We start from the raw sequence: 26,399 nt of genomic DNA, 5'->3' as shown, positions 1-26,399 counted from the left end.
TCTGGAGAGGACCAGGGAAGCTGCAAAGCAGCTGGGATGAGGCCAGGGAGGATATCATATGTTATCTGATAAACACTGTATCTGGACACTTCATCTAGCCCTGGCAACTGGAATGGACTAAGGGATCTGATAGGTCCTTCCTAAGTTACCTCTAACTTCCAGGACACTCAGGGTGTTGTCCAGCTGGTGAGGTAACACAGGGGAACTGGTTAGGGGAGACATGTCTGTTTACCCAAGGAGCATGTGGCCGTCTGATCCCAGTTTTACCCAGGTAGTGGTGGGTCTGTAACTAGGGTAACCAAATGTCCCGATTTTATAGGGACAGTCCGATTTATGGAGCTTTTTCTTACATAGCCACTGTCGGAGAAAAACAGAGTTCTCACTATTTGTTTAGGTACAGCAAGTCAGATGTTTTATTAACTCTCACATGTGCAGAGGGAGAGAGCTAAACAGGTCTCTCACTGGTAACTAATTACAGCAAGCATTTATACCTTTCATTACAAAAATAATGAGGGACAGCAGCATTTTTGTTTATACATAGGCCATCTTGATATCTCATTTCCTCAGTTGTTTTGACTCTTGCCAACATACAATTATTTTCTATTACCTTATCTACACAAGGTCTTCTACACTTTATCTATGCTGAGGTCATCATGACTTCTTACACAGTTCTTTCTCACCCGCCTCACACAATCCTCGCTTCTACAAATCTCGCGTTATCAGGGTTACAGTTAGCCTGACTCTTGCTAACAAACGTCATGCATTACAGTTCCCTTCTGTCAGTTCTTTTCTCTGCTTCCACACCACCTATTATTCCCTACCCCTTGTCCCGATTTTTCACACTTGCAGTTTGGTCACCCTATCTGTAACACGGGGATCTATAAGGCAGGAATGGTTGTTCCTGCTAGACAGACCAAGCAATGAGCATTACAGTGGCTGACATCGCCCCCCAGAGGGAGTGAATGGGGAGTGGGTGGAGCAGCGCCCCCTGCTGACAGCAAACGGCTGAAATTCTTAAAAAGGAGCAATCAGTGTCTGATGTATTGAAGGGAGGAATCAAACTGTGGAGCCAGAGCAGAGCCCAGGCTGGAGGGGAGAAGACTGGGGAGGTTTTTGTCTCAGTTCCCCATCTGGCTGGATCACTGTGATACGCACTACCAGTATGTACAACACAGTAATAGTCAGCCTCATCCTCTGCCTGGACACGGGTGATGGTCAGGGCAGCGTTGTTACCGGATATGGACCCAGAGAACCGGGCAGGGATCCCGGAGGGTCTGTTGTTAGTTTGGTATATAAGCTGCCGAGGAGCAGAGCCTGGATAGTTGCTGGTGGTGATGGCTCCAGTGCTCAGGCTGCAGGACAGAGTGACAGCCCCTCCTGGGGTCACCGACATCGAGGGCTCCTGAGTCACCACGGGCTGCGAACTGACCCCTGAAATCAACATTACAAACACACTCAGCACAAGGACTCTGGATCCTCACAGACAAACCTCCCCACCTGCAAGTTCCTTTAATGTTCTTGTCACTGAAGGAAACAATTCCCTCACCTGAGCAGTACGTGAGCAGCGCGAGGAGCAGAGGGGCCCAGGCCATGGTGGGGAATCCAGACGAACTCGGCTTCCTGAGGCAAACGGGTCTGTGGCTGGGACCCTCCGATTCTCTCTTAAACCCCCAGAGCTGGAGAACGGCCCCTTCATGCAAATCTGCCTGATGCTGGTGGTTTCTCATATCGAAGCTGAGCCCTGCAGATTGCCTGGGCAGAATCGCTCTCTAAGGTCCCATGTGACAGAAGGAAGAAAGGCCCCTCTGCTTTATCATTTGCTCAGGGGAAGCCAATGTGATCCCAGTGCAGAGAGCTCCGACCGGGAAATGTGCTGTTGTCACTCATTTACCTGTACGAAGTACATGGATTATGATGGGTTTTCATAACCACCCCCTCCCGCACACACACACACTGGCACTGAATTATCAGGGAGTGTTTCTGGTCCCAGTAACTCTGGGTAAAGTGTCACATCCCTCTCCTGCGTGTCCTGTGGGGATGCCCTGGACTGACTGGTTCAGGCTCTAGGGCACAGGATACAGCTCTGGTGACTGACACCTGGGGAAGGAGGTGGAGATGGGACGGGAGGAGGGAAGTTGGTGGGGTCCCAGCTGGAAAATCTCTTGCTGGGAGCTCGTGTTCCTGCTCTGATCTGTGTTCAGATCCCAGCAGAGGGATAGGTCAGTGTCACCCCCAAGAATGACACGTGCTGGGTCCCAGGAGAACTTTGAATTAAACTGTTGCTGCAAAAGTCGCTTGGCTTTTAGCTTCATACCTGCTCTGGGCACATGCCCCATCTGCACCGGCCTGCCTGCTGGTCACCCCTGTCTGCCCCTTTCCCCCAAACCAGGAAACAGTGGGGTGCCTGGAATCTGAAGCAGTTTGGTGAGGGGACGGACCCTGGAGTGCACAGGGTGCGGGGGATGCCTGTGGCTGGTTTCACACTATTGCAAATCGGAGATTTCTTTGTATAGATAAACACGCCCGAGAAGCCCAGAGAGGTTTCTGTATCCCAGCTGTTGGTAGCCTTATGCTCCTCTGGCCTGGACACTGGACATTGTAGATGAAGATCTCCCCCCGGTGGGGAAAGTCACATTTACAGCGGTTCCCAGCAGTTACTCTAAGCTGCAGAACTCAGTGCCTTATAAGAATTGTCTCTAACTCCACGGCTGCGTTGTGTGACCAGGATCTCTCGTCCCCTGGGATCTGGGCTCCTGGCAATTTATAACCCTGCTTATAACCCTGCCGGTGCTCAGGGCCTGACAGCTGCCCTCACTGCCGAGCTTTGGCATGGGAAGAAGGACAATTCTGCCTAATTCTACAATGATCAGCCGGGGAACCCAAGGGCTGAAGCAGCTAATGGCACCATTCCGTTCCCTCTCGAACTCCTCCCTTCCTGCCAAAACCTGCATTCTACTGTGCTCTGCGCCTCCCTCCACACTGCACAGCAGACAGCCAGGGGTGCTTTCAAAGGGGGTTTGGGCCCTGCTTTGCTTCTTCCTGCTGGATAACATGGGGCTGAAAGGTTTGCAGCTAAACCCAGACCCGACTCCCTGAGCTACGGGAGAATGGATCTGTGTTAGCACTGCGGGGCCTGTGAGACAGCGGGAAAGTTAGCTGGGAAATTCCCAGGTCTCACGGGCAGCGTTTGTGCCACCAGGGTTAGGAGCAGGGCCGCCCAGAGGATTCAGGGGGTCTGAGGCAAAGCAATTTCAGGGGCCCCTTCCAAAAAAAAAGTTGCAATACTATAGTAACATGTATTTGGACATGTAAAAAATAACCAGTGAAATACATTCAAAATAATTTTAATAACATTATTTAAGAACATGAAATGCTTTAATGGTATGTAGACATTTGCAATTACATAATGGGCTGTCGCTGGGTAATGGTGATGGTTGGTGCCAATGGGCTGTCGCTGCCTTGGGGTGGCGCAGCTGTTGCCCAGAGGTGGGTGGGGAGCTGGGCTCTGGGTTGGGGGGTTCCCGGCTTACAGGGGCTGGGCTCAGAGCTAGGGGTCAGGGCTGTGGGGGGCTGGGGTAAGGGGGTTCCCATCTCAGAGGGGCTGGGCTCAGAGTTGGGGGTCAGGGCTGTGGGGGGGTCTGGCTCAGAGGGGCTGGGCTCGGAGCTGGGGGTCAGGGCTGTGGGGGGATGGGGATGGGGTCGGGCGGGGGGTTCACCTCAGAGGGGCTGGGCTCGGAGCTGGGGGTCAAGTCTGCGGGGGCTGGGGTCGGGGGGTGTCTGGCTCAGAGGGGCTTACCATGCCGCTTCTTACCCCCGCCTCCCCCATCTCCCGGAGCCCAGGGAGCTGCGTCCAGGCACAGCCCCGGACAGCGCTGCTGCGGCGTAACTCCAGCAGAGCCTGAGCTCCCGCCGCACGGCCGCAGCTCGCAGCCCCGTCCCCTCACCCGCGGCTCTGAGCACCGGGAGCTCAGGCCCTGCTGGAGCTAGGCCGCGGCAGCGCTGTCCAGAGCCGTGCCTAGACACGGCTCGCTGGGCTCCGGGAGAGGGGAGGGGGGGAAGGTGGAGGCAGGGGGGAGCCTCCATCATTCTAGTGGGGGCCCCTGCGAGGCCTGGGGCAAATTGCCCCACTTGCCCCCTCACTGGGCGGTCCTGGTTAGGAGTGGGGGGGTCTGTGACCCGAGATGGTCTTGAACTGTGTCCTCAGCTTTCTCAAGCTCTGCTGCCCCCATGTGTGTCTAAGGTTGCCAACTTTCTACTCACACAAAACCGAACACTCTCGCTCCGCCCCCTGCCCTTTCCCTCTTCTGAGGCCCCACCCCCGCTCACTCCCTGCCCCCCTCCATCTCTTGATCGCTCTCCCCACCGTCACTCACTCACTCATGTTCACTGGGCTGGCTCAGGGGGTTGGGGTGCAGAAGGGCGTGTGGACTCCCGAGTGTTGCCAGAAATGAGGAGTTCAGGGTGCGGAAGGGGACTCAAGGCTGAGACAGTGGGTTGGGATGTGAGAGGGGGTGAGGGCTGCGGCTGGGGTGGGGCCTGGGGTGGGGCCAGAAATGAGGGGTTCAGGGTGTGGGTGGGGGCTCTGGGGTGCGGCTGAGGATTAGAGGTTTGGGTTGTAGGAGGGTGCTCCGGGCTGGGACCAAAGGGGTCATAGGGCAGGAGGGGGATCAGGGCTGGGGCACAGGGTTGGGGCGCAGGAGAGGGTCAGTAGTACAGGTGCTTACCTCTAGCGGCTCCTGGAAGCAGCTGCATGTCCCCCCCTCTGGCTTCTACGTGGATGCATGGCCAGGCGGCCCTTCATGCTGCCCCGTCCACAGGCGCCGTCCCCGCAGCTCACATTGGCCACCAATCCCGGCCAATGGGAGTTGCAGAGCTGGTGCTTCACGCGGGGGCAGTGTGGGGAGCCCCCTGGCTGCCCCTATGCATTGGAGCCAGAGGGGGGGACATGCCGCTGCTTCCGGGAGCCATGCGGAGCCACGGCAGGTAGGGAGCCTGTCTTAGCCCCACTTAGCTGTCAAAAACTGGACACCTGGCAGCCCTGTGTGTGTTGCTCCAATGGCTGGGAAAGGGCTGCAGGTCTGTGGCCCTGGAAAATCCCCCAAAGCTCCTGGGTCTAACTTTTGGCTAAGAACAAATGGGATTGTGATATAATCTATTTTCTGATACATCCTATAACTGGACACTTCATCCAGGCATGGGAATGGGGACCCATAAAGTGATCTCATACATCTTTCCTCTCACTTTCAGGCCATTCCAGGTATTATTCAGTTGATGGGGTAACATAGGGGAACTGTGTTAGCGGAGAGGTGTCTCTTTACCCAAAGAACATGTGGCCGTCTGCTCCTAGTTTGAACCAGGTAGTGGTGGATCTGTAACACAGGGATCTATAACGCAGCAAAAGCTGTGGATGCTAGACAGACCAAGCAGAGAGCATAAGAGGGAGTGAATGGGGAGGGGTGGAGCAGCGCCCCCTGCTGATTTCAAGGGCTGGTGGCTGAAATTCCTAAGGAGGAGCAATCAGTGTCTCATCTCTTGCAGGCAGGAACCAAACTGTGTAGCCAGTGCAGAGCCCAGGCTGGAGGGGATCAGGGGAGAAGACAGGGGAGGTTTTTGTCTCAGTTCCCCATCTGGCTGGATCACTGTGATATGTATTACTACTGCTACCGGTATACACAGCACAGTAATAGTCAGCCTCATCCTCTGCCTGGACACCGGTGATGGTCAGGGCAGCGTTGTTACCGGATATGGACCCAGAGAACCGGGCAGGGATCCCGGAGGGTCTGCTATTGGTGCTGTATATAAGCTGCCGAGGAGCAGAGCCTGGTTTCTGCTGGAACCAGCCTGGATAGTTGCTGGTGCTGATGGCTCCAGAGCTCAGACTGCAGGACAGAGTGACAGCCCCTCCTGGGGTCACCGACATCGAGGGCTCCTGAGTCACCACGGGCTGCGAACTGACCCCTGAAATCAACATTACAAACATACTCAGCACAAGGACTCCGGATCCTCACAGACAAACCTCCTCACCTGCAAGTTCCTTTAATGTTCTTGTCACTGAAGGAAACAATTCCCTCACCTGAGCAGTAAGTGACCAGCGCGAGGAGCAGAGGGGCCCAGGCCATGGTGGGAATCCAGACGAGCTCGGCTTCCTGAGGCAAACGGGTCTGTGGCTGGGACCCTCCGATTCTCTCTTAAACCCCCAGCGCTGGAGAACGGCCCCTTCATGCAAATCTGCTCCCTGTTCATTGGCTGCAGGTCTTTTGAAAATCTAAAGCCTGACTATTAACAAGTACATAGACACTCAAGTTTCAAATTTAACCTCAAATTCATTTTAAATAATGTTTTTTCTTAAAAAAAGTAACTCCCCATAAAATTGTACATTTTCATGTATTATTTCAAGTTCAAGTTGAAACAGGGTTTTGCTGTTATTGATTTAACACAAGGGGCTTTACTTGAACCTACTTCTTGAATAATATTTAGAACAAGTAGGTGGTGCTAGCACACAGACTGACCAGTTCTGTCTAACTGCCTGTCCAGGGAGCTAGATCTAGGAGAAATGTTTATTGTTAGTTATGGGGAATCACATGTTTACAAGCTACACATATAGCAGAGTAAATCTGGTCACTTCTTTGTCTCTCTGACCAAATAATTTCATAGCTGCAGCTGCTGCCTACAGCCTATCTACATGGAAGCAAACAGATAAATGTTACCTGGTGCCAAACACGCTGTAACGATTGTCGTCTCGATTATCACCAGGGACTGACCAGGAGAACGCGAGAGCTAAAGCAGGAGCCGCAATATCTTGAGCCAAAGGAGAACGGGGCAGATTTATAAAGGTGCCGAGCTACATCTTTTTGCATCTAAATCCCTTTACATGGGCAGAAGGGGGTGTCTGTTCCATGTGGGTACAGCTAGGGGTGCTCAGCTCTGAATTTGGACTTTACTCTGTGAACGGCCATTACGGGGCTGCTGGGAGGGGTCGTTAGTGTAACGTTAGCGCAACACGTCTGACGTGTAGAGAGCAATGGACAAGCTTTGCATCGCTGGGCACACAGATATTTTCTATCACGTGCACATGGAGAGGGGTCACTGCCGCCACCACTACAGTGCAGCCGGGCCAGCTTCCCCCATGCTGCCCTCACACGTGGACACGCGCCCTGGGAACACCCCAGAACTAACTCATTCCCCTCCTGCCACCCGCCCTCCAGCTCCCCTTTGCCGTGATGCCTACAAACAAACTGACAGCAGTGAGGCCATGGGTGTGCTGAGACCCTCCCCATCCCGCTGCCAGGATTGTCTCATCGCTGCCTTCTGCCACCCACAGGCCGGTCTGTCGCCCCCTGTTGTCTCTTGTCTCATACTGAAATTGCTCCCTCCAACTAAATCAGTACATTTGGGTGTCTCTGATTCTGTGTCTCACTCCTCCCCCCCACTCGGTCTGAATGAGGGATCTGAAAGGACGCAGCTGTTCAAACACCACGGTCTGTGCACCAGGCTCTTTAAAAATGTGTATTGAACAGTTACTTTATTCCATTGTAAACAATTCATGATAGAAATGCAGGGAGACAGCGCCCCCTACTGCCCAGTCATAACTGAACTATGTCACCCATCTGCAGAAGAGTAAACGGGGTAAATTCAGGTGTATTCCAAATCCCATTTTATTCTTTACAGCCCTTGGCTACACTTGCGAGTTGCAGCACTGTAAAGCCGCCCCCAGCGCTGTAACTCACTCCCCGTCCACACTGGCAAGGCATTTGCAGCGCTGTATCTCCGTGGCTGCAGCGCTGCATGTACTCCACGTCCCCGAGAGGAATAGCATGTATTGCGCTGCCGCTGCAGTGCTGCGGCACCAGTGTGGCCGCCCTATGCATTGTGACTGGCCTCCAGAAGTATTCGGCAGTATCCCACAATGCCTGTTCTAGCCACTCTGGTCATCAGTTCAAACTCTACTGCCCTGGCCTCAGGTAACCAACCATGTGACCCACCCTTTACATTCCCCGGGAATTTTAAAAATCCCCTTCCTGTTTGCTCAGTCCAGCGTGGCGTGGAGTGCTATCAGTGAATCTTTCCAGGTGACCATACCTTCACGCACCAAGCGAGCCCCAACGTGGAGCAATGGCGAGTTGCTGGTCCTCATCAGTGTTTGGAGGGAGGAAGCTGTACAGTCCCCGCTGCGCTCCAGCCATAGGAATTACGATACCTTCGGGAAGATATCAAAGGACATGATGGAAAGGGGCTATGACCGGGACACCCTGCAGTGCAGGATTAAAGTGAAGGAGCTGCGGAGTGCCTACTGCAAAGCCCGCGAAGCAAACGGCTGCTCTACAAAGAGTTGGATGTGATACTTGGGGTTAACCCCACCTCCACTCTGAGCACCACCATGGACACTTCAGAGCCAGTGTGGGGGGGGGGAGGAGGAAGAGGAGGAGGAGGAGGAAAACGGGAGTGAGGGTGGTGGGCCGGATGGAGACACCCCGGAATCCCTGGAGCCATGCAGCCAGGAGCTCTTCTCGAGCCAGGAGGAAGGTAGCCAGTCGCAGCGGCCGGTACTTGGTGGAAGACAAACAGAAGAGCAGGTTCCTGGTAAGTGGTTTTTTTTTGGGAAGGAATTTTTTCGGTGCGGGCTCTTTGGGAGAGGAGGGTTAGGCATGCATACCTAGATGCAGAATAGTGCATTGATGTGGTTTATCACATCGCGGTAATGGGACTCGGTAATCTCCTCAAATGTCTCATCCAGAACGTGTGCAATGCGCTTGCGCAGGTTTATCGGGAGAGCCACTGTGGTCCTTGTCCCAGCCAGGCTAACGTGTCCGCGCCACTGTGCCGCGAGGGGCGGGGGGACCATTGCTGTACACAGGCAAGCTGTATACGGGCCAGGGCAGAAGCTGCATTGCAGTAGAAGACCCTCCCTTGCTTCCCAAGTCACCCTCAGCAGTGAGATATCGTCCAGGACGAACTCCTGTGGAAAATGTTGCGACAGTGTTCAGTGTAGGTGCCCCCTGAAGCTGTTGGCTCTCCCCAAGGCACAGAAACCCAGAGGACAATGGAGCCCTGAAACAATCAGTCCCCCTTAATCACCATTTTGAGGCTCCCGTGGGATGTGTGCGCTCTGTTTCAGACGGGAAAATTATGCTATTGTGTAGACCCTGTATGTTTTCTACTCCTTAAGTGCGGGGGGAATCATTACTCTGTCTGGTATAAACAATGCTGCCTCTGTTAAATGTTGCATTTTGCCTATACAGCTGCATTAATCTTGAGACCTCAGCCGTCCCTCTTATCGCCTGCTCAGAGACTGCAAAGACTCAGGAAGAGACCGCGAAAAACCAAAGAAGACATGCTGCAAGAAGTGATGGGCCAATCTATTAAAGAGAATGAGAAAGCACAGAACTGGAGGAAGAGAGAAAGCAGGATCCGCCAGGAAAACGCAGCGCAGGGGCGGCGAAGCAGGAAGCACCGGCAGCAAAGCATGGATCGGCCCATAAGCATACTGGAGCGCCAAGCAGACGCTATCCAGGAGCTCGTAGCCATGCAGAAGGAGCAGTACCGCAAACGCAAATGCCACTCCCCCTACAGCCCTTGTCCCAAAACTCTTTCCGTTGTGCCCCACTGTCACCTCCAACCCACTTTCCCCAACTTCAGTGTTCTTCACGCCACCAGCTGCCTCCAACACCAGTATCTTCACCACCCAGCCCTGAAAACCACGACCCTTACCCTCTGCACTCAACCCTCATCACCATGCAGTATAGCTGTCCTGAAGTGCAGCACTCACTGCACAGCACACCAGACAGGACATACACGAATCTGTGATTGTACCGTTCCCCACTCCACCCCCTTGTTTCTGTTCAATAAATGGATTTTTTGGCTTTGAAAACATTCTTTATTATTGCATAAAGTAAAAGACTCCTTAGCCCAGGAAATAAACAGGCACTGCAAGTCTGCTTGTCTGCTTAGCAAACACTGATTCCTAAAGATTGGAACTACTGCACTTCACTCCCGTGCAGGGCACCAGATGTCACTGCTGGTTTTCAGCCTCAAATTGCTCCCTCAAGGCATCCCTAATCCTTGCAGCTCTGGGCTGGGCCCCTGTAATAGCCCTGCTCTCTGGCTGTGCAAATTCAGCCTCCAGGTGTTGAACCTCAGAGGTCCATGCCTGAGTGAAGCTTTCACCCTTCCCTTCACAAATATTATGGAGGGCACAGCACACGGATATAACCGCGGGGATGCTGTTTTTGGCCAAGTCCAACTTCCCATACAGAGATCGCCAGCGGGCCTTTAAACGGCCAAAGGCACACTCCACAGTCATTTGGCACTGGCTCAGCCTGTAGTTGAACCGTTCCTTGCTGCTGTCAATGCTCCCTGTGTAGGGTTTCATGAGCCACGGCATTAACGGGTAAGCGGGGTCTCCAAGGATCACAATGGGCATTTCGACTTCCCCTACCGTGATGTTCCGCTCTGGGAAAAAAGTCCCGGCCTGCATCTTCCTGAACAGCCAAGTGTTCCGAAAGATGCATGCGTCATGCACCTTTCCGGGCCAGCCTCTGTTAACGTCAATGAAACGCCCACGGTGATCCACAAGCGCCTGGAGAACCATAGAGAAATACCCCTTCCGATTAACGTACTCGGATCCTAGGTGGGGTGGTGCCAGAATAGGAATTTGCGTCCCATCTATTGCCCCTCCACAGTTAGGGAACCCCATTTGTGCAAAGCCATCCACTATGTCCTGCAGGTTACCCAGAGTCACGGTTCTTCTGAGTAGGATGCGATTAATGGCCCTGCAAACTTGCATCAACACGATTCCAACAGTCGACTTTCCCACTCCAAACTGGTTTGCGACCAACCGGTAGCTGTCTGGAGTTGCCAGCTTCCAGATTGCAATAGCCACCCGCTTCTCCACTGGCAGGGCAGCTCTCAATCTCGTGTCCTTGCGCCGCAGGGTGGGGTCGAGCTCCTCACACAGTCCCAAGAAAGTGGCTTTTCTCATCCGAAAGTTCTGCAGCCACTTCTCCTCATCCCAGACTTCAATAACGATGTGAACCCACCACTCGGTGCTTGTTTCCCGAGCCCAAAAGCGGCATTCCACGGTGCTGAGCATGTCCGTGAATGCCACAAGCAATTTCGTGTCGTACACGTTACGCGTCTCGATAGCATCGTCGGACTCCTCACCCTCACTCTCAGTGTCACTTTGGATCTTAAGGAATAGTTCGACAGCGAAACGTGACGTGCTGGCGAGATAAGTCAGCATACGCCTGAGCAGTTCGGGCTCCATTTCCCGCAGACAGATCGTGCTGCAAAGAAACTGTTGAAAGATGGGGCCAAAGGTGGACGGAAACAAAGAGATTTCTGGGATGCGAAGTGATGCATCACAGCACGTTGGGACAGGACCCAGAATGCCCCGCACCCACGCCCCCTTCCCGCAACCCACAGCGCCAGAATGGGAAAAGGTGCTCTGTGGGCTAGCTGCCCATAATGCACCGCTCCCAATGGCGCAGCAAATGCTGCAAATGTGGCCACGACGGAGCGCTGGGCAGCTGTCAGTGTGGACAGACTGCAGCACTTTCCCTACTCAGCTGTACGAAGTCAGGTTAAACTCACAGCGCTGTACAGCTGCAAGTGTAGCCAAGGCCTCAGTCTCTGGAGTTTAAGGAGAGATTCATGACAGGTCCCAGCTACCTACAGCCCAGTTTGCCATTCATGAGTGTGGCTGTGTCTTATTGTGTCCATCCAATTGGTCCAATTGGTCCCTCTGGGCTAATATTTACTTTAGGAATAGCTAGGACTTGGGTACTCCCATGACTTGTCAGATATGCCTATAATAGGACTGGCGCGAGTGGTGGGGTCTTTACTACTTGGTTGCTCTCAATGTCCCCACCATGGGGAGCCCCTTCTGGGTCTTGTTTATCCTGGTCATTTCATAGGCTTGGCCGTTCCTCATGGTACTGTTCGTATCATGGCCAGGATCTGTTCCTTTCCTACCCTGGCTTTGTTCTTGTGTGTGAAATGCCTGGGCTCTGGGATCTAACACCCAGCTGTTCGGGCTCTGAATCTCACTGGGTTGGCACTGCAGTGTGAACTGGCATTTAACGGACAGGAGTCTCTCCTCTCACGGCATGTACTTGGGAAGGGGACATTGGAGTGTTTTGGGGGGATTATCACTGGATCTGGGCACCACAGTGAGGCTCCATAAAGGGTCTAACCCTGGTCCCATGGACAACGAACGGCAAAATGCCCAATGGGTCAAGGGGCCCAAGATTTGGCCTTCAATGTCCAGACCCTGATAATCCTTAGTAGTGCCCCTCACTGGTGACTGGAATGTGCCTAGTTAAATCCCAACACGTCTGCATGGAGGAGCGTCGCGCCCAGACCCAACACGTCTGCGTGGAGGAGCCACGCGCCGTACGGGCTGCTGGAACACAAGGGTTTTGTCTAAGTTTTCCGTCTGGCTGCATCACTGTGCAGCATCCCACTCCCTGTGCCACAGAAATAACCAGCTCGTCTAAGCAGTACCCATCTTGTAACGGGGCCGGGACATGAGGCCAGTCTCTGCCTACAGTTACAGGCCAGGGGAGGTCTCTTGATAGACTGACCCTCCGCTTGTTCATCTGACCTTGTATTTCTATGTCTAACTCCACTGCTGGGCACACCCTTGACTCTCCATGTGCACAAAAAACGTGCACCAGCAAATGCCAATCTAGTCTGACAGCTGGGAGTCTGCACCCGCGAACTAGCGCCTGCCCGCACCTGGAGTCAATCAGTCCTCTCATTTCACGGCCAGCCACGTTAGCAGTGGAGTGCGCCCCCTACCGAGGGAACATCCCAAGCCACAGACTTGGCTGTGATAGCAATGCAAATACCCGAACCCCAGGAGTGGACAGTCCTTTCTTAGCCGACCCGTCTGACCACACTGGAGACACACAAGCGTGTTCTCCTGACTGATTCCTGGGCTTGTCCCGTGATAACTGAGGTGCTGCTACCTCCTCCGCTCTGTTAGGTACGGGATTGCCTAAGAATTGCTCTCCCCATTTGTTCCCCTCATCTGCCCTTCCTGCTGCATTCGCTACCCTCTCAAAACGCCTCTGAGTTGTCACCTGGGCCTAATTTTGCCCGGCCAGGCACTGGTCTGGCAGAATTTTCTTCTCCCCAAACTACCTGGGTCCCTGAGGTCCACGTCCCTGGGCATGGCAGGAAATGTTCCTGCTGAGCCTGTTGCACGTCTCACTGCTCTTGCTGCCGTGTTGGGCGGCCAGCGTGGGGACTACACCCTCCATGTTCCCCAAAGGAGAAACAGAGCCTGAGTGTGTCTGCCAACACACCCCCCTGAGGCAGTCTGCCCCTTCCTCAGAGGGGGGTCCCCCAACCCCATTTCTGGCACCAAGATGTGGTGGGGCGCACTCATCCTTGGAGTGTCCCCTGCGTTCAGGTGCAACATTGCTGGTTTCTTCGAGTCCTGGCCTGCCTTCTGCCTGTTTGCCTCTGACCCAGACCTGCTGTGGCTCAGGCCTCAGGCCTCCGGACAAGTCACAAAGTTCAAACCCCTCCCGGCGTATCATGAACATGTGCAAATGAAACTGCCTAATTCCTCTGCCCCCTCAGGCTCCTTCAAAAACCCAATCTCAGGGCTGCCCCTGTAAGAGCCAACCCTGCCCCTGGAGCTGCTTCCCCCATTTATCCTCCAGTTAAACCCTGGATCTGGGCTTCTCCCTGCCAGAGACCTGCCTCCTCTGCTGTTTCCTTTGCAACCGAGCCCCTTCAGTCTGCTTCTTATGGCTTAGCTCCACCCCCTCAGCCCGGGAGCCAATTGGCTGCTCACTTACCCAGGTGCAGAGCGTGACTCGCTGGGTGCATTCGCTCGCCTTGCAGGTGATGGGGGTGAAGCCCATCACAGTGGACATGCACTTTGCAATGCAGTGCGGGGCTGGTTTGCTATCTGACTGGGGGGATGCTGCATTTGGACATGGCTGATGCTTCGTGTGAGGGACGCCAGGAGTGCCCTGGCTGAGAACACGCCCTGCATGAATTGAAGACTAGCTCTGGTCACGGGCACACTCAGATCACACCTCCCAGGGCTGAGTGTGAGAAGAAAGGTCACTTGGCAGCTTGATTTCTGGCTTCTGAGGAGGAACACGCTGTGAGTGCTCTGCTGGCCATCTCAGTGCTCAGAACATCCCATCTGCCAGCTCCAAAGACCTTCACATCCTGTTGCCCAGGTGATCTTCTCTGCTGCTGTGGTCTTCAGGGACCACAGCACATGCCTCTCCCCTAGTACCACTAAGATAGCTACATTCCTGCCTCCCCTCATTTACTGGGATGGGAACCAGAGCCCACCTGGACATACATGCAGGGGAAGACGTTCTCCTCTGCCTCGGTTGTAAACCAGACTCTGCAGAGCATCGGTGCCAGAATGCAGGCTGAGGGAAGGGAGGTTTTTGTCTCAGTTCCCCATCTGACTCTATCACTGTGAGCTACGCTACCACTGCTGTACCACATGCTACAGTAATAATCAGCATCGTCTTCTGCTTGGGCATTGGTGATGGTTAAATAACCAACATTGCCAGAGGTGGAACCAGTGAACCGATCAGGGATCCCATCGCCTCTGTCAGTGGTACCGTACAGCACAAAGCGAGGGGCTTGCCCAGGTTTCTGTTGGATCCAGGCTATGGTGTTCATGCTACTGCTGACGGTGCAGGAGAGTTTCACGGTGTTTCCCGGAGACACTGATGCTGATGATGGTTGAGTCAGGGTGGGCTGTGAGTTGGACCCTGTAATGAGAATAAATGACTATAAATTACCTGTGCACACAAGACCGGTTAGCTGCTACTGAAGTCCCACCGTGCTGACAAACTGAAGAGCTGTTCCTGTGCATGATTTGGAAGGAAACACCTAATGCTATTTGTTCCGAAACTTCGGAATGTAATAGTGTCTCACCGGAGCAGTAAGTGAGCAGCGCGAGGAGCAGAGGGGCCCAGGCCATGGTGGGGAATCCAGACGAGCTCGGCTTCCAAATGGGTCTGTGGTTGGAACCCTCCGATTCGCTCTTAAACCCCCAGGGCTGGAGATCGGCCCCTTCATGCAAATCTGCTCCCTGGCTGCTGCTGGCACCTCCCTCCTGCTATGCGAGGGGCAGAGGCACAGGGAGAACCTCTCTGTATAAATCACCCTCCGTCCAGAAGCAGGGGGGGACTGGGTTTCTTTTTCCCTGCGGCGTGGAATGCAGAGCCCCAGAGATGAGGCGCTCTGGCTGAGCAATCAGGAACATTTACTATTTGTTTATCGGTGGCAATGGGCTTACTGCTGAACGGGTCCCGATGCAGAGACACTCTCCCCTTTGAAGAGCCTCCCGTAAGGTTGGTCTGCACTGCACAGTGAACTCCGGGGATCTGTACTCCGGGAGCGCCTGGCTGAGAACAGACACTGCAAAGTAACACTGCACTCACTGCCAGCCTAGGCCGAGCTGCTACATCTGCCCTGGAGCTGCAGTCACTGTGTGTGGTGCTGAGACTTCTGGGGCACGTCCCAGGGGCCTTAGCGCTGCTCTGTTTATTCTTTCCCAGTGCACTGTGGGAGAATTTGTCTGTCCTTTCTGGGCACGGGGTGGAAGTGGTGTGAACGTGGCAAAGCATTCAGGGAAACCCCTCCTGGTCTGGGCACAGACAGAGAGGGTCACGTTGCATTGGGGACACACAGGAGCGGGTGGGGAAGGAGCTGGGAAATCATTGCATACCTAGACTGAGGGCAGCAGGGAGTCGGCTCGGAGACAGGTGTCGGAGTTGGGGCTAGTGTCACTGGCAAAACAAAACGGGGGATGGGAGACAGGTTTGGACGTGTCGGCTGCAGCAGAGTTGCGCAGGAACAGGTCAGCCTGACACAAAGCTCCTGTGGGATCCCCGGGGGCAGAGGGGGCTGGTGACGGCATTAGAAGAGAGGAGTGATGGGGTCGGAGTCTCAGGAAGGGGAGACGAGTTCAGTATCTGCACTTCGCATCAACTCCAGGTGCGGGACGTCAGAGTCAGGGCGGCCAAAGCAGAGGATGTCACGGGAATCAGGGTGACAGCGGATCAGGGCCAGGTCCCATGTTTTAGCCACTGGGTCATGTCTCATGTACCATGTGTTGGGTAAGAACAGGAGGAGATTCCATGTCTCCAAAATGAAACCGGCTCTTCACTCAGAGAACTAGTGACAGAGACGCTGCAGCTGCTGCTGACATTCCAATCATGTGCCCACAGATTGGCCTCCTGATGCCTCCTCCAAACTCTTCCTCCTGCAGCCTGAGCTCCCCCCTCCAGCTTCCCTGCAGCTTGCTCCAGGACAGGATGGAAGTGTCTGATTGTCTAGGTGCTGCGGAGGAAGAGGTGGTGAGATCTGATGAGGCTGAATGAGCAGAGGAGCAGGAGGTGGTGTTGGGGAGGCAGGAGTCCGAGATGATCCCCAGATGGTTGCTGGCATTGGAGAAGGCAGGAAATGGAGAGGGCTGAGGAGTTACAATGAGAAGTTTGGGCTTGGCTGTGCATAGCTGGAGCTGGCAATGAACCACCTGAGCCAACAGTCAGAGACAGAGACAGCCACATGCATGGTGCTGGCTGGAGGGGGACGAGTCACACGAGGGGAGGGAGATTTGTGAGTCCCGAGCACAGAAATGACGTGTGAGGTAATGGGGGCGGGTCGCACACCCAGGGAATGGGGTGAAGGGGAAGAGGCAGTAATGAGGCCAGAGCCCTGTGGAGTCCCATAGAGAGGAGGAGTGTGACGTGTCACTCCATATTCATTATGAAAAGATGCTTATGATATGAATATGACAGAACTGAGATGTACTTTACCAAGATGGCTCATGTGAGATCTCATTGGAAAGGTTCTGATTTACTGAATGTGATTATCCAGTGTGTGTGCCTGTACCATTTCTGTGTCTGAAGTTACGAATAGTGACTGTGTGTCTCTATTCCAACTATGCTACTTTCGGTGACCCCCCTGCTAACACTTCAGGTACAACAGTGGAACAGCCAGACAGGGCGGATGGCCCATCAGTGAGGACAATAGACTGGGAAAAGCTTGGCCCTCCTGTGGATGCTCCACACTGCCCCTGACTCAGGGACGCTGTGACCCTACAGTGTCAGGTGGTCTTGTCACCTGATACTAAAACATTACCTGGGACTTCTTGTAACTTTCCACTGTAAGGGAAGGGGGGTCATGTTTGGGAAACAAAGGACTCCTGCCTTATGTAAATCCTATTTAAGGGTGGGGAGGAAGGCAAACAGGATTCCTCCTCTCCATGGCTGTCTGCCCAAGAAGAAAGACTGCAAAAGGGAAGGCAAGGGGGGAGTCCAGACTGAGACAGGGGCCCAGTCTGAAAAGGAATATAACGGGGACTCTGAACCACCGAAACTTTGCAACCTGCCTGCAACAATATCTAGGGTGAGAAACACGATTTGTAACCAATTTCTTTAGTGAAACTAGCTTAGTTTGCGTGTTTGATTTCATTTGCTTAGTAATCGGCTTTCTTCTGTTTCTTACCCCTTTTACCACTTAAAATCTGCCTTTGATAGTTAATAAAATTAGTTTTGTTTATTATTAAACCCAGTTTCTGTAATTTCTAACTGGCGGGGTAAGAAGTGTGCAGCCCTCTCTCCACATTGAGGGAGGGGGTGAATTTCCTACTATATCTCTGGGTCTGCACTCCCAGGGAGGTGGGGACAGCTGAGTGCTGGAGCAAGTCCTTGAAGCTGAGTCTTCCCAGAGCTGAGCTGCAGCTGGGGGTGGCCCTGCCTGTGTGTGTGTTCGAGGAGGTTTTCAGGGCCTGGCTCAGCAAGACAGGTTAAAGGAGGCCCAGGCTGGCAGAACAGGTAGACTCAGGGGTATCTCAGCACATCAGGTGGCTTCCCAAGGGGTCCAACCCGTCACATGGAGTGGGGTGGAGAGGGAAGAAGCAGGGACGAGGCCAGTGCCCTTTGGAGTCCCTCAGAGATTGGGAGTGGGGAGCAGATGGAACTGGCTCAGACAAGGCTGAAGGAGCTTTGTGGAGCATCCTTTACCCAAGGAGCATGTGGCCGTCTGATCCCACTTTGATCCACGTAGTGGTGGGTCTGTAGCATAGGGATCCCTAAGGCAGCAAAAGCTGCTCCATTGTAGATACCAAGCAGTGAGCATAAGAGCGGCTGACATCTCCCCCAGAGGGAGTGAATGGGGAGTGGGTGGAGCAGCGCCCCCTGCTGACAGCAAGAGCTGGTGGCTGAAATTCCTAAGGAGGAGCAATCGGTGTCTCATATATTGCAGGGAGGAACCAAACTGTGCAGCCAGTGGAGAGCCCAGGCTGGAGGAGATGACGAGGGATGATGGGAGGTTTCTGTCTCTGTTCCCATCTGGCTGGATCACTGTGAGACCAACTACCACTGCTACCCGTATACACAACACAGTAATAGTCAGCCTCATCCTCTGCCTGGACACCGGTGATGGTCAGGGCAGCGTTGTTACCAGATATGGACCCAGAGAACTGGGCAGGGATCCCGGAGGGTCTCCTATTGGTGTTGTATATAAGCAGTCGAGGAGCAGAGCCTGGTTTCTGCTGGTACCAGGAGGGATAGTTGCTGGTGGTGATGGCTCCAGTGCTCAGGCTGCAGGACAGAGTGACAGCCCCTCCTGGGGTCACCGACATCGAGGGCTCCTGAGTCACCACGGGCTGCGAACTGACCCCTGAAATCAACATTACAAACACACTCAGCACAAGGACTCCGGATCCTCACAGACAAACCTCCTCACCTGCAAGTGTCCTTCATAGTTCTGTGTTTGTACAGCGCCCAGCACAATGGGGACCTGGGCTGTGACCTGTCCTCCCAGGGGCTACAGAAATACAGATACGCAATAATCACAGTGATGCAGCCACCTCTGATGGACATTCCTGGGCAACATTCTGCAGAGATGTTCAGCATTAAATGTAATATCAGTTAATTGAAATATAATTAAAAAAAACACATTGCAATTAAATACCCAGCAATTACAATGAGAAGTGGTTCATAAATCTACAACCTAAATCAGTACATTTGGGTGCCTTGGACCGCCTGTCTCTCCTCCTCCCCCACCACTCGGTCTCAATGAGGGATCTGAAAGGATGCAGCTGTTCAAACACCACGGTCTGTGCACCAGACTCCTGACGACACATTTGTACTGACCATTTACTTTATTCCATTGTAAACAATTCATGATACAAGTGCAGGGAGACAGTGCCCCCTGGTGCCCAGTCATAACTGAACTATGGTGACATGTGCAGAAGAGTAGACAGGGAAAATCCAGGTGCATCTCAAATCACATTTTATTCTCTCTAGTCTCTGGAGTTTAAGGAGAGATTCATGACAGGTCCCAACTACCTACTGCTCAGTTTGTCATTTATGAGTGTGGCTGCGTGTTATTGCGTCCCTCCAATTAGTCCCTCTGGGCTCATATCCACTTGAGGAATAGTTAGGATTTAGGTACTCCCATGACTTGTCAGATACGCCAATAACAGGACTGGGGCGAGTGGTGGGGTCTTTACTACTCGATTGCTCTCAATATCCCCACCAGGGGGAGACCCTTCTGTGTCTTGTTTATCCTGGTCATTTCGCAGGCTGGTTTGATCCTCATGGTGCTGTTCGATCATGGCCAGGATCTGTTCCTTTCCTACCCTGGCTTTGTTCTTGTGTGTGAAATGCCTGGGCTCTGGGATCTAACACCCAGCTGTTTGGGCTCTGAGTTTCACTTGGATTTCACTGAAGAATCGGCTAGTATTTAATAAACACAAACTACCTCCTCTCACAGCATGTATCTGGGAACTGGATTTAGGAATGTTTCTTTTAGGATTATAACTGAATCTCATTGCTGCCAGAACACTGCATTGTAGGGCTCAAACCCTGATCCCTTTGAAGAAATGTTAAAACTGCTGTTCAGTTCCCTGGGACAAAGTCTTTGCCTTAAATTTCCAGATCAAGTCAGTGAGCTGTCATCACAGGGGAGTGGGGCAGCGCATGGGGCACCTCAATGCTCTCAGAGTGGGTGAATGATCATAACTTAGCGCTGACACATGATGAACTCATGCAGCGTTGGAAAAGGGAAGAGCAGGTTTGTGTCTGAGTTCCCCATCTGGCTGTGTCACTGTGCAACACCATCACCCCCTGTGCCACAGTAATAGTCAGCCTCATCCTCTGCTTGGACGCTGGTGATGGTTAAGTAGCAGTTTCTATTAGAGGCGTCTTTGGAACCAGCAAAGCGACTGGGGACCCCAGAGCCCTGTTGTTTGTTAGTCTCTTTGTTGTACCTCAGAAGATATCTTGGACTCTTCCCATCTTTCTGCTGGTACCAGGCGACATCTCCAAATGTGTATCCACTGTCGATGGCACAGGAGAGTTTAACTGTGTTGCCAATGGACATGGACACTGAGGGCAGCTGAGTCAGAGTATATTGGGAGAGGGAACCTGGAAAGAAATAGAAACTGCTGCATGATCGTCATGGCTTGGAGTTAACACCTGCACATTTCCTGCTGAGCCAGGGGTCTGGGAATCAGGAATATGGAGGAATTCATGAAAAAGTCCTTTCAAATAAATCTGAGATCAGAAGCGCTCCCCCTTACCTGAGCAGTAAGCAAACAGCCCAAGGAGCAGAGGGGCCCAGGCCATGGCGGGAATCCAGATGAGCTCGGCTTCCTGAGGCAAACGGGTCTCTGGCTGGGACCCTCCGATTCTCTCTTAAACCCTCAGAGCTGGAGAACGGCCCCTTCATGCAAATCTGCTCCCTGCTCACTGGCTGCTGCTGTAGAGTCTGTGTGCACCAGGGGGGTTCTCATTGGGCGTTCTCTGCCTTCCCACTGCAAACACCTCCTGATCTGAGCGTGTCCTTCCTCCTATTGGTCACTGCTGACTAGTTACTTTCTGCTAAGCCCCTTTGAGTCCTGTGTTCTTTTCAGCCCTCTCCCTTTTGTGTTTTGGGCTAATATTTTCTAGACCCCAATAATATGGGGCTTGAACACTTCCAATAGGATGGGCCCAAACACAATGACTGACAGGGACAATCTCTAAAGGGACGAGTCCTGTTGCTAATTTGCTCAGGTTTGTATCAGGTCTGTATCAAGCCAACCTGGCATTTTTTCTAGATTATCCCCAGGGATCGAACAGGAGAACTCTAGATCTAAAGCAGGAGCCTGAATATCTTGAGCCAAAGCACAACGGGGACCTGGGCCGTGACCTGTCCCCCAGGGGCTACAGAAATACAGATACGTAATAATCACAGTGATGCAGCCACCTCTGATGGACATTCCTGGGCAACATTTTGCAGAGATGTTCGGCATTAAATGTAATGTCAATTAAATTACATATAAATAAAAAAACACTTTGCAAATACATGTAACCCCTTTGGGGTTTAGAGAGCATGGCCCTTTAAATTTTTTTCCTAAGGGGGAGGGGGAGAGTAAGAAAAAGGAGGGAAACTCCAGGGGGCAGCGCTGGAGATGGAAGGAGAGGGGGAGGCAGCCTGCAGGCTCTAGAAAAGAAAAGCAGCAGAGAACCAGCCTGAGGCCTGAGACGGACAAGGCCGATCAGGGACACCCAGGACAGGAACCAGGAGGAGCACTGTGCCAGGGAGGAATTGCCGAGAAGGACAGGCTGGAGCTGGACCCAGTATCACGGCTGCCCAGAGCTGCATGGGTAGGGTTACCATACGTCCTCTTTTTCCCGGACATGTCCGGCTTTTCGGCACTCAAACCTCCGTCTGGGGGGAATTGCCAAAAAGCTGAACATGTCCGGGAAAATGGCAGCTCTGCTCCTCCCCTGACTCTTCGGCTCTGTTCAAGAGCTGAGCTGCCCGAGCGCTATGGGCTTCAGGCAGCCCCTTTGCCTCCGGACCCCAGCCGCCGGCCGGGCACTTCCCCTCCTGGGCTCCAGCGGCGCAGGGTCCGGAAGCATGGGGGCTGCCCGAAGCCGGTAGCGCTGGGGCAGCCCTTTCCGCGTGGCTGGGAGTGGGAGGGAGGAGGGGGCGGAGTTAGGGCGGGGAAGGGGCGGGACTGGGGGTGGGGAAATGAGCGGGGCCAGGGCCCGTGGAGGGTCCTCTTCTTTTATTTATTTATTTTATTTATTATTTATATGGTAACCCTATGCATGGGGCTGTGAGTACTGGGGCTTGTGACTCTGCATTGGGGACAAGGAGGGAGGCTGTAGCTAGTTAAGTGGGGAGGGGGTCGCTCTGGGTGGCTTTGCAGAGAGCGGCAGAAGAGGGCACCGGAAGGGTTTGTTGGGGGAAAGTTCACTGGCGCCAAAGACGACCAGGAGCACCCAAGACTCACCACTGGACTGGAACTTTGCTCAGGACTCCTGAACTCTGTATGCAGACCCATTGCTCAGTGTCTGCCCTTCCAGACTGTGCTACCACTGGGCCTGTGGGGCCTTGGCTTGGAGGCAGCCCTGTTCTACTGCTCCCCCTATATTTCCCCTTGTTGTTTTTCTCCTCTCATCCCTCTGTAAATAAATATTTCCCTTGTTACATCCACTGTACTTTTCCTGTGGGTGTGTGTGTTCACTCTGGGGTATGTGGAACAGGTGCCCCTGGGGTGGAAGGGATTTCTCCTGCTGCATTCCTGCACGCGCCATCTCTTGGCCAGAGCTGCCAGCAGAGTAGACTCCATCTTGGCCATGAGGGTGCTAAAGTTACATACATATCCAGCAATTACAGTGAGAGGTAGTTCATAATTCTGCAACCTAAATCAGTACATTTGGGTGCCTCAGACCTCTTGTTTCTCCTCCTCCCCCACCACTCGGTCTGAATGAGGGATCTGAAAGGACGCAGCTGTTCAAACACCGCGGTCTGTGTACCAGACTCTGACTCTGCAGCCAGCAGATGAACTTTGCTATTGAGGTTCTTATGCCGCACCCATCACTGAGGTACCTGAGCACTGAGACTGGCCCATGGGGAACTAGACAGGGCCACGGGCCAGTGGCTTGCTGGACTGCAGGGGCCAGGAGAAGCAGGGGCCATGGAGACACTAATGAACTTCTGGAGAGGACTGGGGAAGCTGCAAAGCAGCTGGGATGGGGCCAGGGAGCAGGTTCTCGGGAGGAGGGATTTTGATTATAATCTATTATCTGATACACCCTGTGTCTGGAGACTTCATCCAGCCCCGGCAACTGGAATGGACTAAGGGATCTGATAGATCTTTCCTATGTTTCCTCTAACTTCCAGGCCATTCAGGGTGTTGTCCAGCTTGTGGGGTAACACAGGGGAACTGGGTTAGGGGAGAGGTGTCTCTTTACCCCAGGAGCACGTGGCCATCTGCTCCCAGTTTGACCCCGGCAGTGGTGGGTCTGTGACACAGGGATCTATAAGGCAGGAAAAGCTGCTCCTTGTAAAGAGACTGAGTGGAAAACATAGGAGTAGCTGACATCTCCCCCAGGGAGAGTGAATGGACAGTGCATGGAGCAGCGCCCCCTGCTGACAGGAAGTTGCTTAAATTCCAAAGAAGGAACAATCAGCGTCTGATGTATTGAAGGGAGGAAGCAAATTGTGCAGCCAGTGCAGAGCCCAGGCTGGAGGGGATGAAGACAGGGGAGGTTTTTGTCTCAGTTCCCCATCTGGCTGGATCACTGTGATTCACACTACCAGTCCACACAATACAGTAATAGTCAGCCTCATCCTCTGCCTGGACACCGGTGATGGTCAGGGCAGCGTTGTTACCGGATATGGACCCAGAGAACCGGGCAGGGATCCCGGAGGGTCTGTTATTGGTGTTGTATATAAGCTGCCGAGGAGCAGAGCCTGGTTTCTGCTGGAACCAGCCTGGAGCGTTGCTGGTGGTGATGGCTCCAGAGCTCAGGCTGCAGGACAGAGTGACAGCCCCTCCTGGGGTCACCGACATCGAGGGCTCCTGAGTCACCACGGGCTGCGAACTGACCCCTGAAATCAACATTACAAACACACTCAGCACAAGGACTCTGGATCCTCACAGACAAACCTCCTCACCTGCAAGTGCCCTTCATATTTTTACCACTAAAGCAAACAATTCCCTCACCTGAGCAGTACGTGAGCAGCGTGAGGAGCAGAGGGGCCCAGACCATGATGGATCCAGACGAGCTCGGCTTCCTAAGGCAAACGGGTCTGTGGCTGGGACCCTCCGATTCTCTCTTAAACTCCCAGCGCTGGAGAACGGCCCCTTCATGCAAATCTACTCCCTGTACATTCCCTGCAGGTTTTTAAAAAATCTTAATCCTCAGTTTTAACAACAAAGACACTCACATTTCAAATATAACTTCTAGATTAGGCTTTATTTTAAATAAGATTTGTTATTTTTTTTAAAAAGTACCTCCCTATAAATTTGTACATTTTCAATGATTATTTCAAGTTCAAATTGAAATAGGTTTTGCTAGTATTATTTATTGTAAGGGGTCCTTACTTTAACCTACTCTTAAATAATATTTAACACAACCAGATGGTGCCATCACACAGACTCACAGGTTCTCTCTAACTGCCTGTGCAGGGAGCTGGATCTCGGAGAAATGTTTATTGTTAGTTATGGGGAAACAGACTTTTAAAAGCTGCGCATGTTGCAGAGTAAATCTGATCACTACTTAGACTCCCTGACCAATTTCTTAGTCTGTAGGCAGCAGTTGCAACTACCTGCATGGATGCAAACATCAATATTACCTGGTGCCAAACACTCTGTAGTGACTGATAGCTAGATCACCCCCTGAGATCGAACAGGAGCGCTGTAGGGCTGAACAGGAGCATCTATATCTTGAGCCAAAGGACTAAGGGGAAGATTTTTAAAGGTCCCTAGTTAAATCTTTATGCGTCTAAATCCCTTTACAAATTGGGTTCTAAGTCCTGTCCTTGGTATCTGCGCCATGTTCTGGACAGACGGGGAAGCGCGAGCCACCCTGAATGAGGGTGATGCTACAGCACCTCCCTGTGCCCCCTTGTCCCTGGCTTTTCTAGCTACTCCCCTGTCCTCCTGGCCCCTCACAGTGACAGAGAAACAAACTTGGATCATTCCCGCGGAGTCAGCCCCACTGGGCCAAATCCAGCGGGGGGCGGAAGGGGATGTCGGTTCCATGTGGGTACAGCTAGGGGTGCTCAGCTCTGAATTTGGCCTTTGGTCTATGAACGGCCGTTACGGGGCTGCTGGGAGGGGTCGTTAGCGTAACGTTAGCGCAGCACGTCTGACGTGTAGAGAGCAATGGACAAGCTTTGCATCGCTGGGCACACAGATATTTTCTATCACGTGCACATGGAGAGGAGTCACTGTCGCCACCACTGCAGTGCAGCCGGGCCAGCGTCCCCCATGCTGCCCCTCACGCGTGGACAGAGGCCCTGGACACCCCCAGAACTAACTCATTCCCCTCCTGCCAGCCTCCTTCCAGCTCCCCTTTGCCGTGATGCCTACAAACATATTGCCAGCAGTCAGGCCATGGGTGCGCTAAGACTCTTCCCATCCCGCTGCCAGGATTGTCTCATTGCTGCCTTCTGCCACCCACAGGCCGGTCTGTCGCCCCGTGTTGTCTGTTGTCTCATACTGAGATTGTTCCCTCCTTAGCCATGACCATCTCTGTGTTCTGTGTTTGTACAGAGCCCAGCACAACCGGGACCTGGGCTGTGACCTGTCCTCCCAGGGGCTACAGAAATACAGATACGCAATAATCACAGTGATGCAGCTACCTCTGAAGGACATTCCAGGGCAACATTTTGCAGAGATGTTCAGCATTAAATGTAACGTTGGTTAAATTGCATGTAATGAAAAAAACACTTTGCAAAGAAATACCCAGCAACGCCATTGAGAAGTGGTTCATGAACCTAAATCAGTAAATTTGGGTGCCCCCAATTTTGTCTCACTCCTCCCCCACCACTCGGTCTGAATGAGGGATCTGAAAGGACGCAGCTGTTCAAACACTAGGGTCTGTGCGCCAGACTCTTGAAGACAAATTTGTATTGCAAAGTTACTTTTTTCAATTAGAAACAGTTCAGGATACAAGTGTAAGGAGACAGCGCCCCCTGGTGCCCAGTCGTAACTGAATCATGTCGCCCATCTGCAGAACAGTAGATGGGGAAAATCCAGGTGCACCTCAAATCACATTTTATTCTCTCCAGTCTCTGGTGCCAAGAGTCAGAGCTGCACCACATCACTGTCCTGCCCCACAGCAGCTGGCATCCCATTGAATTCTCTCCAATCTCTGGAGTTTAAGGAGATTCATTACAAGTCCCAGCTACATCCAGCCCAGTTTGCCATTTGTGAGTGTGGCTGTGTGTTATTGTGTCCCTCCAACTCACCTCCTGGACTCATATTTTCATGTAGGAATAGCTAGGATTGGGGAACCCCTGTGACTCCTCAGATACACGTACAGCAGGACTGGAGCGAGTGGTGGGGTCTTTACTAGGAGGTGGCTCTCAATGTGGCTTCTGAGTCTTGTTTC

General features: G+C 53.0%; 5 gene segments (V, D, J or C); all 5 read right to left on the bottom strand.

The window, feature by feature from the left end:
• Positions 1–151: 151 nt before the first annotated feature.
• LOC128824848 (immunoglobulin lambda variable 8-61-like) lies at positions 152–1,610 on the bottom strand. The segment is given in 3 exon segments: positions 152–183; positions 1,156–1,431; positions 1,547–1,610. Coding segments are annotated over 3 exon segments (354 nt in total).
• A 3,296-nt stretch (positions 1,611–4,906) lies between these two features.
• On the bottom strand, positions 4,907–6,149 carry LOC128824544 (immunoglobulin lambda variable 8-61-like). The segment is given in 2 exon segments: positions 4,907–5,958; positions 6,074–6,149. Coding segments are annotated over 2 exon segments (501 nt in total).
• An 8,140-nt stretch (positions 6,150–14,289) lies between these two features.
• LOC128824847 (immunoglobulin lambda variable 3-25-like) lies at positions 14,290–14,988 on the bottom strand. The segment is given in 2 exon segments: positions 14,290–14,753; positions 14,920–14,988. Coding segments are annotated over 2 exon segments (510 nt in total).
• Positions 14,989–17,529: 2,541 nt separating this feature from the next.
• On the bottom strand, positions 17,530–20,669 carry LOC128824545 (immunoglobulin lambda variable 8-61-like). The segment is given in 2 exon segments: positions 17,530–18,675; positions 20,582–20,669. Coding segments are annotated over 2 exon segments (498 nt in total).
• Positions 20,670–23,464: 2,795 nt separating this feature from the next.
• Positions 23,465–24,079, bottom strand: LOC128824846 (immunoglobulin lambda variable 8-61-like). The segment is given in 2 exon segments: positions 23,465–23,889; positions 24,005–24,079. Coding segments are annotated over 2 exon segments (471 nt in total).
• Between the last annotated feature and the right edge of the window lie 2,320 nt (positions 24,080–26,399).

Source organism: Malaclemys terrapin, chromosome 16, assembly GCF_027887155.1.
Source record: "Malaclemys terrapin pileata isolate rMalTer1 chromosome 16, rMalTer1.hap1, whole genome shotgun sequence".
NCBI lineage: Eukaryota > Metazoa > Chordata > Testudines > Emydidae > Malaclemys > Malaclemys terrapin.
This window is presented reverse-complemented; position numbering and strand designations above follow the sequence as displayed.